The sequence below is a fragment of the Ruditapes philippinarum genome, unplaced genomic scaffold, assembly GCF_026571515.1.
Source record: "Ruditapes philippinarum isolate M1 unplaced genomic scaffold, ASM2657151v2 ctg150_1_1_1_1, whole genome shotgun sequence".
Classification (NCBI taxonomy): domain Eukaryota; kingdom Metazoa; phylum Mollusca; class Bivalvia; order Venerida; family Veneridae; genus Ruditapes; species Ruditapes philippinarum.
This window is the reverse complement of record NW_026867137.1, coordinates 150,205-165,743: the sequence shown is the minus strand read 5'-3', so window position 1 is coordinate 165,743 and position 15,539 is coordinate 150,205. Positions and strand designations below refer to the sequence as shown.

At 34.2% G+C, this 15,539-nt stretch overlaps 1 protein-coding gene across 7 annotated transcripts in view; it reads right to left on the bottom strand.

Moving 5' to 3' along the window:
- LOC132734953 (girdin-like) overlaps nt 1–4,517 on the bottom strand; it is an 87,414-nt gene extending 82,897 nt beyond the window's left edge. For all 7 annotated transcript variants that reach the window (XM_060721845.1, XM_060721846.1, XM_060721847.1 and 4 more), the window contains exons 1-2: nt 4,050–4,517; nt 1,511–1,599 (exon numbers count right to left, since the gene is read on the bottom strand). In XM_060721845.1, the coding sequence (XP_060577828.1) occupies nt 1,511–1,599; nt 4,050–4,160 (200 nt within the window). In that variant the 5' untranslated portion in view covers nt 4,161–4,517. The remainder of the gene's footprint in view (nt 1–1,510; nt 1,600–4,049) is intronic.
- Between the last annotated feature and the right edge of the window lie 11,022 nt (nt 4,518–15,539).

Here is a 15,539-nt window from a genome sequence, read left to right as displayed (position 1 = left end):
AAATATGGATGCTACAGTTTAATATGAACTTTATCATATAATTAAAATTTGGGTGATAATTAGGCCAGGGTCATACTTTTTAACAGATTATCCCTCAAAAACTTATAATAATCAGAAATCGGATGACAATACTCCATAATTATACTTTTGACTTAAGTGACTTTAGTCTATGCAAAAATTGAAAGATAAATAAATAATATAATGTACTTCAACTTCACTTTTTACAATTAAGGAACTAAGTATGAAGGTGTTTCAATGTTTTTCAGTATGATACACAATTTCAATTTGACATTATTCTAAATGCCGAGCATAAAAGTCATTACATTATGATTAACCTAAAAATTTACAGTAAGATATTTTTTGCAGTACTGAAGCAGCCAATTTTATATTTAAAAGCTAGATTGTGTGCATTGTGGGAAAATCCCCTCACAATGCACGCATATCTATTGACTTTAATAACCTAAAAGTGAGTAAATTCCATCAATTTTATTGTCAGTTAGTCTGGACATCCTTTGTGGCTATGTTGTAATTCAATTGAAACTTCAATATAGCAGTACAATTGTCAGTTTTAGGGTACTTAAGATAGTAAATCAGGCAATTAGCCAAATAACAGCTCCACTAGTCTATATAGCATTAATAAACATGAAAAATTCAACATATACCAGGGCCAAAACACTATTTTTTGGAAAGGCGCTCTGAGCCTTTGTCTTGGGGAAAATAATGTGTGATTTTGGCATACTTTGGGAAAAAACACAAACTTATAACAAGTTCTTCAAAATAGAAAAGCAAAAAAGCACTCGGAAATACTAATAAGGCAGTAAAAGACCTTAATTCAACACCAACATTTAATTTTGTTCTAAATTCTATAGGAAATTTCAAAAGACTGGGGAATTTTGAGGACCAAACTGGGGAAAAAAAGAGAGTAGTTTGGTTGGGGAAGCAGCCTATATTCGGCCTCTACAAAGAAGGGTTTTTTGGCCCTGTTAATACAAAGTACATAATGTTAAATCTAAAGGGAAAGTAACCCTGAAAATAACCCTTAATATGGCCACAAAAAAAAGAGGTATTTGTTTGGAAAAGGCAAGTGTACAAACTATGCATTAGAACTTTGTCTTTGAATGTAATGTACCAGTACTGGTTCCTAGTCCAATAATTTACCCTCAAAATGAAAGCAATAAGATAGACTAAATTTAATTATTGTTCAAGCTGCTATCATTTAAATCTCTTTAGGGTTTCTTTGTCATCTTGTAATAGAGTTGTAATGTTGTATTGAATTTAAAAGCAATCAATTATTTGGAATCTTTCCTAATCAATGAATAATGTAAGAAAGATGTAATGACATATCCACTTTTATCCTGCACATGGAAATGTCTGTTTAAGATTTGTTCTGTATATTTAAAGTCTAAAAGTACATAAATCAATGATGATGACTGACTACTGACAACAGACATTACCCATAGCAGAGTGACTAAGCTATCATCGGGGATGTCCATGTTGGGTATATACTCACATTTCTAGCATAACATCAGCCAGGAATGCACCATTGTATAGATCACTGTACTTTAGTTTTGGCGAGCCAGATGGTCTAAAAGTGTCCACCTTAAATATAAAAGAAAAATAAAGCATTTCATAATGTTATAATGAACCTTGTATAAATTTGTCAAACATCATGTCATAAATTTATAGAAAGAGAGGAAATCAAAAAATATTTTACCAATTCACCAAACTGTCTTGCAACAGGCTGATTAATACATACATGTGTATCTCAAGAATACATTTTTGGATTAAGAAATTAAACAAGAGCACCGCTAGGCGGAGCATTATATGCCCGAAAGTGTTTTTTTTAGTAAGGGATGAAGTATTTGTAAGACATTGGAATTAAATTAAGTATTACCTCCTTCAAAAAGAAATCCTCCTTAAAAGCCCTTTATAGCTGAAGAACCTTAATATATATACAGTTGCTGTTTCCAAAGCACCACCATCAAGTTGTTATCTTGTAAGTAAAAATGCTACGACGGATGGAAGGAAAGACGCCAGGGGTAAAACATAATATAAGCAAATTTTTTAGGGCATATAATTAATGTACTCAATATTATAAGTGATCATCCTATGAAGTTTGACTGTTGTAAAACTGTTAACAATATTAAGGTCATTTGATATTGACCTTTGACCTTGTGACCCCCATTATAGATACATGTATGGATCTTTTATTCAATATAGGCAATCATCCCACCCCAATCATCCTATGAAGTTTGAACACTAAGCCAAATGGAACTTGTGTTATGCTCCAGAAAGCACAAGTTGCTGAGCAAAACCTGTTTTCAGATTTAAGGTAATAGTGGCCTTGACCTTTGACCTTGTGACCCAAAATGAATAGGGGTCTTCTACTCAACATTGACAGTCATCCCATGAAGTTTGAACTCTTTGGGCCAAATGGAACATAAGAAATGCTCCAGAAACCACAATTTTCAGTGTAAAGATCATTGTGACCCTGACCTTTGACCTTATGACCCTAAAATCAATAGGGGTCATGTCTTGGACTTGGCTGTTCATCCTATAAAATTTTACAGCTGTAGGTTGACTAATACTTCAGTCATTGAGCGGAAACTGTTTTCAGTTCAAAGGTAATACGTGTAGTGACCTTGACCTTTGACCTTGTGACCCAAAATCACTAGGGGTCTTCTACCCAATATGGACAATAATCCTATGAAGTTTGAATATTGTGGGCAAATGGAAATTAAGTTATGCCCTGAAAACTGTTTACAGTTTTAAGGTAAAAGTGACCTTGACCTTTGACCTTGTGACCCCAAAATCAATAAGGGTCTTCTACCCAATATGGACAATCATCCTATGAAGTTTGAATATTGTGGGCCAAATGGAACTTTGCTTATGCTCCAGACTGTTTTCAGTTTTAAGGTAATTGTGACCTTGACCTTTGACCTTGTGACCCCAAAATCAATAAGAGTCTTCTACCTAATATGGACCATCATCCTATGAAGTTTGAATATTGTGGGCCAAATGGAACTTAAGTAATGCTCCGGAAACCAAATTGCTAAAGGACGGACAGATGGACGGACGCCAGGGGTTATTACATAATATGCCCGTCATTCTTTAGGGCATATAAAAAGACAAACAATGAATTACATCTAACAGTTCATAATCATAGCTGCACTACATGACATTTGTATTTTTTATTATTTTATGTTAAAAAAAAACTTACGGCCAACCTAAACCCCAGTGTTCGAAATTAGCAGTAGTCCTATAGCCCCGGACTACTAAATTTCTCCTCGGTCTACCAACTTTTCACAACAAGCCCGACCAGGCTAATGTATTTTCAGAGGCAATATAAACAACTGTTTTGAACAAATGAATTGTGCTAGTGAAATGTCTTTTGGGCTAGTGAATATTCCAATCTGGTAGTCCGACCAGCCTAGTCGATTCAAATCCTAATTTCTTACACTGAAACCCCCACAGCCCGAGTGGCCATGATAAGATATAGTCAATTATTCCAAGGCATTTCCAACTATCACAAGGGCCGATTGATATAATTATGTTCCTAATGCAAATTAACTAACCAATTTCAAAAAATATTCCCAACAGCAGCCTAAAAAAATAAACTGTTTTGATTTCTGACAAAAATTTACCTCTTTTGACATGTTTCTGACCCGAGCTGAGTTGGTATTGGGCTGAGTTGACCCTTTACCAAAAATGTCTGTTTTCTGAGCAAAAATGTTTCGATTTCTTTCAACTGCATAATGACTTTATTTTGTTTCTGAAGTATTAGATCTAAAACGATGGTAGTTTTTTTGTTATTTTCATGCTGCTTTAAATATGCTTCAAGTTATTTTATACATTGTATAAATATCTTTGTTTTAGAAAATGACATGCAATATGTAAGCAATATCATTTGTTGGCGAATCTTCATGTCTGTGGTGTGAAATATAACGAAAATTCATCGTAAGGTGTCGAAATATTGATAGACCTTCTGTAGTTTAATCTACAGATTTAAATATTAAATTCACCTGTTCAATCGGTTAAATGTATCTTACCCATATTACAAGCGGACATTCCATGTAATTTGGCTCGTTTGAGTCGATATTGCAACTAGCCATTCTTCTTTCTTGCTCACACTTGGAATTCGATAAATCCATTAATGACATCACGACGAAAACTAATAGCACTCACTTTAAATCTAAAAAAGACACTGTACACATTATAATTTAATGTATAAATCCAGCAAACTTTCATTTTTCTGAAATTGTTTCCAAAGTTTTTTTGTCAACCATTTCGACAACGCTTCGTTGACTACACGAGACCTTTGAACTTCTAACAAATATTCATGTTCGTAATGGTTTATTGTCATCGGTGTATGGAGTTTTTTTTATAAAAAAAGACGTGATTGTTAAGTATTTTTACCGAAAACTATCAATCACACACTTTCTGTCAAACTATCATATCATTTGAGGCAAATTACTATTGCTGCTATAAATGCGTACTACTTCGCGTGAAAGTAGTTCGGCCGGTTCCAACGACGCAAAGGGGAAAACACTCTTAAAATATAATATTGGTTATTTCCCTTATAGAAACAAATAAGTTCGTTTGGGTGCCCTCCCCTTAGACAGGTATGAAGCACGAAGCTCGCACGAATGCCGCGTGGACTTTCTCTGGGAGTGGGCAAAATTAAAAACTCTGAAACCAAAACTGTGGGTATTATGTTTGGAAGTCGAAATAAGCACAATTTGAAGGTATCTTTAGGTGGAACTCCAAACGGTTCGATTTCTAGGCTTACTTTTGGATAAAAAATAACTTTCGGGCCGCATTTCAATGATTTGGTTAACAGATGTTAGAAGGATTTAAATGTCAAGAGGATGTTAAAAGGCACTGATTTTGGGACTGATAAAAATAGCCTTTTACTACCTTATAAAACCATAACCTATTTTGAACGTATATATTAAGGATTTATCTGGAATAGAAGATATTGTGCATTAATTTAAACAAAGGTCGACAATGCATTGGGCCGGTATCCCACCTCTCTCAATTAGAAGATAGTTATTATAGTTTAATTTCAACTAGTCTATATGGGCATCAGTTTTGTAAACAGCAAATTTCACCAACAAATGGGCGAAAATCACAGACTACTGGTACTACACCCGGTTCGAGCCTCAAGTGCAGACGATTTCGAGCCGACTCTTCCCATGACAAGTACAAATGTTGCTGCAATGCAGCGATTGCAAAAAGAATGCGCTCATTACAGATCCCTTTATACCAAATCATTCCTGCCCACAAGTCATTTTTTATTTAGATTAAGTTCTAGTGTACATTATCAAAGGGCATACAAGCAAGAAATGCAGCAAGTGACGATGACCTAGTAGGCATCTGATGACCATATATTCTTATAAACTTTTCAATGGTTAATTGGATTTTACCAGAATTGTACATGTATATCATAGATGAATGGACGTTGCAGGCGAATTAAGTACGTCCTCCGTTGCAGGCTCTACGACCAGCAATCGTAACAGAGGCCGATAGTCTGGGACATATGGGAAACCGGCGCCCAGTATAAATAAAACCAAAACAACAACAACAACGAAAGACATTGTTCATCATGAACTTTGGTAGGCTTGAGCTAGAGAAAAGAATATTAATGTATTTTCTTTGGAACATTTAAACATGTAAGCATTTGCTTAATATTATTATACTTTTGTGGATCATTTTTACTGTGACTAAAATAGTACTCGTTTAAATTTCATTGATCCTTTAATTTTTTAACTGTAAAAAATAGTTTCTTATTTCTGCTTCCGGGAATATATCAGCAAACCCGTGCCTAATAATATCACTTTATTCATTTAAAGCATGACCGGTAGCAAGCAATTTGCTAACCATATTACATTATCTTTTTAGTAATGATTGAAACGACATTTAAAACAGAAAAGAGTTCAGTTATGCGACACAATTTATAAGTAATTACAAAGTTGTATAAAAATTTTACAACGCATGTTTGTAAATATTTAATTCATTTTAAAAATTAAAAATATTAAATATACAAAATATTTGTTTTTTGATGAAATCATTAAAATAGTAAAACGACATGCATGTATAATTTGCTGTTCTTTCTATTTCCATCTTGAAAGAGTCATTCAGATTCTAACATGATAAAGAAACAGATGTAGCAACAGAGACGAACAAGCAACTTCACACTCTCGTGGCCAACATAATAAAAAAGCAGATGTAGCAACAGAGACAGAGATGGAGACGAAAACCGCAACTTCAGACTCCCGTGGTCAACATGATACAGAAACAGATCTAGCTAAAGACACAGAATTAAGAAAAACGTGAAAGTTTCTCCACATGATGACGTTTGGAAAACGTTTTAAAACGGGGAATTCCCTGAAAATTCCTTACTTGTAAATGAGACGGACAGTTGTTTCATGTTAGATGAAATGACCTTGCAGGAACTTATAGATAAAAAAATACAAAATTTACTCAATGAACGCAGACAGCAAGCTAATAAAAGATCAAAATATGAAGATGAGTTTACCACATCTGATGAAATGCCATTGAAACTCCTAATCGGGATCATTTGAGTACCGCTCAAGCCGGTTTTAGGGGCGTGAGGGGTGTTGCACTTATTCATTTTACCTCATATACAGACTCAATCAAACCGAGTCTGCAATTTTCATGTAATTTTGTTGTGATTAATGCTTCCGAGGGATCACTTTGTTTCCAGATTTTTATACTTCACAACAGCAGGTGTCAAGTGCTGTGTGGCAGCTGTAAAAAGTTGCCCCGTACCTCACTTCAGTTTGGTCCTCCGGGATCATTGATGCCAGGACTATTGAGTGTTGGGAATTGAGTACCGCCCAAGCCGGTGCTAGTGAGTTTACCACATCTGATGAAATGCCATTGAAACTTCTAATCGGGATCGTTGAAAACATAGTGATCATAAAAAACAAAGTGATCCCTCGGAAGCATTAATCACAACACAATTACATGAAAATTCCATACTCGGTTTGATTGAGTCTGTACATGACGGATAATGAATAAATGCAACATCCCTCACGTCCCCTAGGGCGGTCTTTAACCGAAATACATACTACGACCCAATCACTAATATTCTTTTCGACACCGTCACAAGTAGGCAGAAAAACGAGGAGGGAAAATGGAAAAGGTCGGAATTGCCATGTCCGAAAACAATCGTAAATTTCAACAAGTTTATGGGAGGTGTTGACAGACATTAGTATTTGAGAAGTAGTTACTCTTTGCTAAGATGCAGTACATGCTGGTGGACGTATTTCGCCTGGTTTAGGATAGACATGGCATTAAGCAACAGCTACCTACTCTACAAGACTGTTCACCCAAAGATTACTCACAAGAAGTTTCAACTGAAGATAAGATATGCACTGTTTTGTGAAGATTCGGTTTAACAGTCAAATATATATTTCATGTTGTGGTTGTGACATCAATCTAACTTGCTTTAAAAATATAACACACAAATATTGAAATGTACCTATTGTTGATAGGAGAACGAATTGCAATGTAGCATTCATTGATACCAACCTTAAATCGTACGACTTGAGGACATTTTGTTTTATCTTTGTTTCAAAACGTAATGTGTCTATATATGTAAGTGATTAGTATTCAAGAAGGAGAGTTTGTAAATGGCAATATTGAACAGGTCTTTATGCAAACACTCTGCTGTTATTTAAATTATAAAATTATGTAGGATGCGTGACTTATGCTATGTATTTTGTATTTTTTCTTCGTTCGATACAACTCAATCTATTGTTGTAGTTGTTTGTTACAAAATAAATTCAGTGCGTTTCAAAACGTAAAAAAAACATTAAAATGTGTTGCCTCCATGTGAACATATTGTAAGACAACCATAGCATATCATTTCCTAGTTTTATTTTAGCTTTCTACGTTTTCGCTGTTTCGCTTTGTAATGGAATATTGTTTTTGTGTGGGCAGACACAACGTACTTAACCGTTGTTTCCATGTGATGCTACTGCACATTTTACCTAGTATATAACCATTTGTTTATATTTCGGTAAAGTTATGTAACGTAATCCATAGTGTATGAAAATGTAGAAAACGTATATGTATGAAAATGTAGAAAACGTATGTTGAAACCATAGTGGCATTTTCATTAATAACTGTGTAAGTAACCGTAATGAATGATATTGAGTAACAGATCCACAGAGTTTCAATACGTAATATTTTGAAATAAAAAATTATCAATTTTTACAAATATAGCTGGACAAATTTAAGTTTTGTTCTGACGTGCAACTGATTGCTTCAGAATTTGACTTATACAGAAAACTTGAAAACATTTTAGTTGGTATCTTAAACTAATGTATTTTTTGTAATTAATTAAAATTGTTATTGATAATTGATTTCATTATGTGATCTTAGCAATTTGTTAACCCTTTATCGTGATCGATATCGTGGATAAAATGGACATTAAGCAAATGTTTCTGAAGATCTTTTTTTCAAAACTCAAAGTGAAATGAATGTAAGTACATGTCAAAGTGAGCAAATCATTTAGACATAAAACAAAAAACGGTGGCCTTTCTACGCTCAATGGGTATGGCTTTCAGGAAGGCCATTTTTCATACCGTTTAATTACTTTATGGATGCCCTATGTGTTTTGAGAGATCGATTTTTCGATACGTTTCATTCCGCTAGGTCCGTCGAAAGGATATGAGGAAATTCAATAACATCATGTTCATGCGAGTCATTTGAAGATATAAAAGCTTTATGAAGAGTTGAATATGTTTGCATTTCATTTCCTGCAGAACTCTCCAGTTCGTTATTTATGATAGCGCGAAAAAATGGCCGTGCCTTTCACAATGTGAAGGTCATATCTATTTACAGATTTCATGTACAGCAAATGAGCAATAAATAAATACATAACCCACTGTGTACTACAAAATAATTAGTAATTTCCTGTAGAAGATACAAATGTAAGATATAAATGGCCAAATTTAAAGTGTATTCTTTAGTGTGCTTGCGCGCGCGCACGTTCGTGCGCGCGCACGCGCGCGTGAGTGTGTGTGCTTCGCCACCGGTATAAAACCATATGGGCGAGCATATGCTGCGTTTATAATCAGGGAAAAAAACTATTCTTTACAAGTACAATTTTTTTTAATATTACTGCACTGCAGCAATTGTGAAGCTGCGCTCATTACAGATACCTTACCAAATTAATCATACGCACAGGTCATGTTATATTTAGATTAAGTACCAGTGTAGCAATACCACGTGACCTGAGCGTCATTTTCGGCATCATTTCCAAGACAAATATTGCTCGATTCGAAAAGGAAAATAGCCGTAAGTATTTTATTTCAGAAATTCTGCACCGATTTCTTTGGGATATGCACCATTCTTCGGAGAAAAATTTAAGCTTGCCATAGAATAGTGTTTTTCCTTCACTATATGAGCCCATAGGTGTTCGGCGCGTTGATTGGTCACTACCCCCGGGCCAACACCCCCCCCCCCCCCCACTCTACAACCCTCCTACCTCTCAAAACCATGTAAACTGCAGTATTTTTCATTTTAAACATGTTTTAATATTTGGTATATGCTTTTAATTCAATTACCTTCATCTCCCACAAAAACTAAAAAAATGATATATTTATATTTAGTATATAATACCGGGCATACATAACTCTGTTAGAGCATTCCTAGGAGAAAAAAATACGCAAAATTAAAACAAGCAAATGGAACAAACTATATATTTTTTGCAACAGTATGTTTAAGAACATTAGTGAGAGAGTCCATCCCCCATTTATTGTTTTCATTGTTTTACCATTTGACGCCATCGTTAAAAGAACATGACGTAACGACGCTTCCTGCGTTATTACAATGGCAAGGAATAATTTGTTTCCCAAATAACAGACTTTTCTATAAGAATAGTCGTTATTATAGAAAGAGAACGGAATTCATGTTTCTTCGCATTTGTTACCAATTCTGAAAACTGCTTTAAACTGTAGTCCAAATATTTGGCTTGGAACTGGTGCCATAATTTTTAATTGAAGAAAAAGTTCAGATTTACGCCATAAATAATTGCAAAAAAACATATTTAAGTAGGATTTTGCCTTTCGTACTCCCGATTGATGTAATCACAACTTTTAAATCATGGCGTAGATCAGATAATACAAGAAAACGAAATAGCTTGCAACTGAAGTCCGCTCGTATACAAGCAACTTTCAAGGTTATACAAAGTGTTTGATAAAACGGCTTATAAACTGAAGGAAAAACACTATTCTATGGCAAACTTATATTTTTCTCCGAAGAAAGGTGCATATCCCAAAGAAATCGGTACAGAAATGAAATACTTACGGCAATTTTCTTTTTCGAATCGAACAATATTTGTCTTGGAAATGATGCCGAAAATGACGTTCAGGTCACGTGGTATTGCTACACTGAGTACTATTGTAGATTTTTTCCGAATGTTTTGTAAACCATTTTTTGTATAATTATACTTATCTTATACACTGTCCATAAGAGGGGCCAGATATTTAATTTAAAAAAGTGCCTTTACTGATGCCTACCTGGTAAGGAAAGTAATTCCATTGAATACAAACATACGGTGGCACAAAGGTGACATGTGTGTGTTTTTATTTATCTCGTGGCCACGAGATACTATATGTCGTGGCCACGAGTTACTAAGTCGTTGCCACGAGATAGCTAAGTCGTTGCCACGAGATACTATGTCGTGGCCACGAGTTACTAAGTCGTGGCCACGAGATAGCTTAGTCGTGGCCAGGAGATACTATGTCGTGGCCACGAGTTTCTAAGTCGTGGCCACAAGATAGCTTAGTCGTGGCCACTAGATACTGCAAGAAAAGCGCCTCTCAGAACTAACTACAAGACTTAAAAATCAGAATTACCCAGATGAAATTATTACATACGGAATATCTAAAGCCAAATTGAAAGGTCCCATCAAAACTGAAGAAAACATAACAGCTAACAACAAGTACAACGTTATCCCATGTGTAACAACATTTAATCCCAAAAATACCAATATTTCCCAAGCAATTCGATCTTGTGAGAATGTGTTACGAAAAAGTGAAAGGATGAACAGTGTTTTAGAAAAGAAACGCATTATAAACAGTAAAAGAGTTTTTTAAGACAAGCAAAAAATCTTCAAAAGTGTTTCAAAAAATGTGATATATTCAATAATTTGTGACAACTGTAAACAGTTTTATATTGGCCAAACAAAAAATGAATTATGTAAACGTATGACTTTACATAGGCAACAAACAAACACTGAAGAACTCAGAATGTTACAAGTAAATAAACATTTACATAATTGTTCAGGAGGTAAATTTAGCATTTTCCCTCTATATAAGATATTAATCGAAAGTGACAATTTTAGAGAAGAAAAAGAAAAACTTTTATTCAAGTTATTAAAACCACAGCCAAATGCTCATTGGTAATAATCGTTAACAAGGTATATATATATAAGTACATCATATTTATTACAATCTCTTCATTTTTAATTATGAAAGAAACGCTTGCAATTGTTCGTTTATTTACCAATATTTATTGAGTAAAAATTGTTAATTACCATACAATTTGTGGCCATAAAATCATTAACTTGTGAATTTTATTACCTCTCTTTAATAAATGGCATTAATTCACTGACAGATTGTACGGATTATGATTAATGTCCGTAATATTATTATTTTTCAGTATAAATAACCATATTTTAAAATTTATCACATAGACCCCGGCGCAGGAGTGTAATAAAGCCATTGAATAAAAACGATATTACACTAGACGATATTACACTAGTGTAATAACACTTTGACGTCACGTCATTTGCGCTATAAACATAGCGTTAAAGCGCGCTAATGTTAGCGTTACCACAATAGGCGCGTCAAATAAAAGTGACTCTTGTTAAAAGTTTACCGTTCTTATTTGATATATGTGATAAATAGAATATTATATTCGTGTAGATTCAATACTAAATTTATTGAACTCGTTGAATAAAACAATATTATGCTCGCCAGAGGCTCGCATAATATGATTTTATTCAACTCGTTCAATAAGTTTAGTATTAAACCTACACTCATTCAATATCCTCTATGTGTTTGCCGGGAAATACGTTATCATTTTAACGTTCCCGCTTTTTTTCATGATGTTACGTCATTTGTTTATATGTTTATTGTTTATTAAAGTTTCGGCTGAAGATATGCGAAGAAAGCATTGAAAGCGCTACCGAATTTACATAGAGTTTGTTATTTCTTAAACATTATAATTTTATATATATATATATATATATATATATATATATATATATATATATATATATATATATATATATATATAATATATATATATATATATATATATATATATATATATATATATATATATATATATGTCCCTTCCAAATAAAATAAACCAGGACTTATTCCTTCTCATGTTATCATAAATTAGGTTAACAGGCCAAACTGACCAATTCGATCACAAAATTGTCCCAACTAAGAGCAAAGTCAAAATTAAGTAAAATCTCTAACTTGCCGTATATATAATCAAAAACGCTAATTTAAATTTGCCGTAGCTTTCGGCCTTGCGGCCTTCTTCAGCAGCATTTATTTTACATACAAATATATCAAACAAAACAATGGAAGTGACGTAACGTCAATGAACGACGCCCGCCGTGGCGTTGTTTGCCGTCTGCCGCGTTATTCTTTGGTATTAACTCCATATGGTCTATAGGTTCTTAATTTATTTTTCCACAAATTTTCTATTGTTTTTCTGTATTGGTCATTCCCGTATAGCTTTTCCAGCCCCATTATTGCAATGGTATCTATGTAGATAAGCAAATATTTTTTCAAAATATCATTCTTCGACCGAGGTTACCAAGCATAGTGTCGTGTAAAGTATTTCTTTCAATAATCATTTCCAAACTGATTCAGATGATTCATCGATTAACTCAATCTGGCCAATACTTCCGTCAGGCAACACCAATACATTTACATCGTCGTGCATTATCACATGACTCCCTTCCTCGATATACTTCAATGTTGGAAAATAAACAGGTAGAATTTTCCCGGTAAGCGTAGCCACTGAATTTATTTCAGATTTAGTACCATGGTCTATTCTAGCTTGGAGTTCGGCAGATATTGGCTCATTCTCTTTTTGACGGATTTTTGAGCTTATCAATGTGCTGATTGAGACTTGAGTATCAGGACGTAAAACCTTAAATAATTTACTTCCAGTTAGTTTGAAATGATTCCTTAAATCGAACCATTGTTGGGAACGTTGCTTTATGAATTCGGTGCTTTCTTTTAAAGTAATTTCGCCATTTTCCTCAAACCCTAGCAGAATTTCTTATGATACTAATTTGATAAAGTTGCAAACGTCATAACATAAATTTTCATGGTGGTTTTTGCAAGAACCAGGGCAATAATTTCCTCAGTCATGGTCTCCAATTAAGGTGCTTTTTTAAACAACCTTTTACGAAAGATTGTCTTCATACTCTTTTTCTTTGGCCAAAATTAGAAATATGTTTGTTTCCCCTTCCCGACCTATTAAAATTAGGGTTGGGTAGATAGGTAGGAAATCTTTTTTGTATGTGCATAATAATAAATAATCTGCATATATGTATAATGAAATTTATTAAGTGCAATAGTATATGTACATGCATTAAAATATTCAAATACTGACATATGCAACAATTTATTAACTATACTAGCTGTCTAAAATATCAGATTAGATTGTACCTTTTGTACTCGATATACTTTCATCCACTAAAAACCTGAAAAAATCTTTTGGGTAGAAATGAAATTTTATTTTAGGCCCTGACAACACCGTAGGGAACGTGTTACAGTATCGCGCTTTCCGGTTACAGTATAGAATTTCAAGATGGAGGATTATTTGTGGCGAAGACAGGTAGGTGATTTTATTCCGGTCCAAACTACAAATAGTTCAGTTTCTAAAAGATGTTTTTGTAATTTGCATATAAGGAACTAGATCAGGTATCTAGTCATATATTTCTTCAGACCCTGCACCGCAGTTTTATCTCTATATTGTCTCATAAATGTGCTGATTTGACAGGTTGAAAATTTGAATCGAGACACCAACGCATTTTTCTCCAATTCCGACATTATTTAAGCATGTCTACAAAAACTAAATTTACAAAACGTTAGTCCTTTGTGTTTAGAAACGTTTACAAAAGTAAATGACCAGTTGAACCTATTTTCTTGTTCTTCAAATGCGTTTGAAAAAATAAACAATGTTACAGTATAGAGCGAGGTGAATTGTGCAGGGTTATTGCATAGACCTAGCAATTTTTATCTGATTTTGTTACAGTTTATACCCAGATTTCGGTTACAGTTTAGACCTCGATATTTTCTATATATACTAGGTAAAATGTATAAATGATATTATAGACTCTTAAATCTAAGCTTATTGTCCCGATGACTATTCGTCCGTCTGTCGTGCACATGTGTGTCCAATAACATCCGCTCAGTAACTACATGTACTTGGCCAGATTTGATGAAATGTACATGCATTTCTACCAGTTGTTCAAATGGTTTCGGTTGCAATCTGGGATACGAAAACCAAAAATATAGATTTTTAAAAGAGGCAATATAAGTCATTCTTCTCCCAAACCAAAAAGCATTCGCTGTGAAGCATTTTGCATAGAAAGACCAAATCATGACCCTGGCGTCATTTCGAATGCTTCCTTGTTGAAATGGGAATTATTTTGTCATTGTTGGATTAAAAGTCGTTTTTTTTATTACAGACATTCTGTATGAAAGTTTTTATGTTTCTGAAAAGGAAAATAATATTGAAAGATATCGAGCACAAAGGTCAGACAATTACAATATATTTTCCATAGAGCCTGGAGGTACATAATAGTGGCAGAGTCGGGTTAAGGTCGCCGACTTCAAATCATCTTTCTTTTACTGCTGTGGTTGAATTCCGCCATGACGTTGGATTCCTTGTATATGAGGAATTAAGCAAGCTAGTTTACGGATTGTCGGTGGTTCTAGTCAGGTGCCCGCTCTTGTCTGAAATGTTTCATAAAGGATTATTATACAGTAAAGCAGGAATGTTTTCACATGACCTTATTATCGGTGAAAAAAGTAATCACCCTTTTTAAATACTTAAAATAAGTTTTAAGGTTGCAGTATTTCTCACTTGATTACTGTTTAATCACCCTTAAGGTATGTTTCCTGCTTTTAAATTGTGTCTTTTGACAGGTTATCTGTGGTATGCAGGCTTCATAACCTCCGATCCCCTTTCAAAAATTCTATTTTATTTAGTTTCACCCATTGTGTTCTCGTTTAGGACACACGCAATTTTTAATCTTTGGGACAATATGCCGCTTTTCATGAAATGGCACTAATGTGTCACAATGAAGGTTCCATGATAGCCGCCATATGAACACATCTACAGATGTTAAAATAATTCTTAAGTTTACCAGTTCATGTCAAATTCTGCTTAAGCTGGTGCTAGGAGGCGTGGACGGTAGCTTGCAGTTATGAACAGGCTCAAACAAATCGAGTCTGCAACATTTT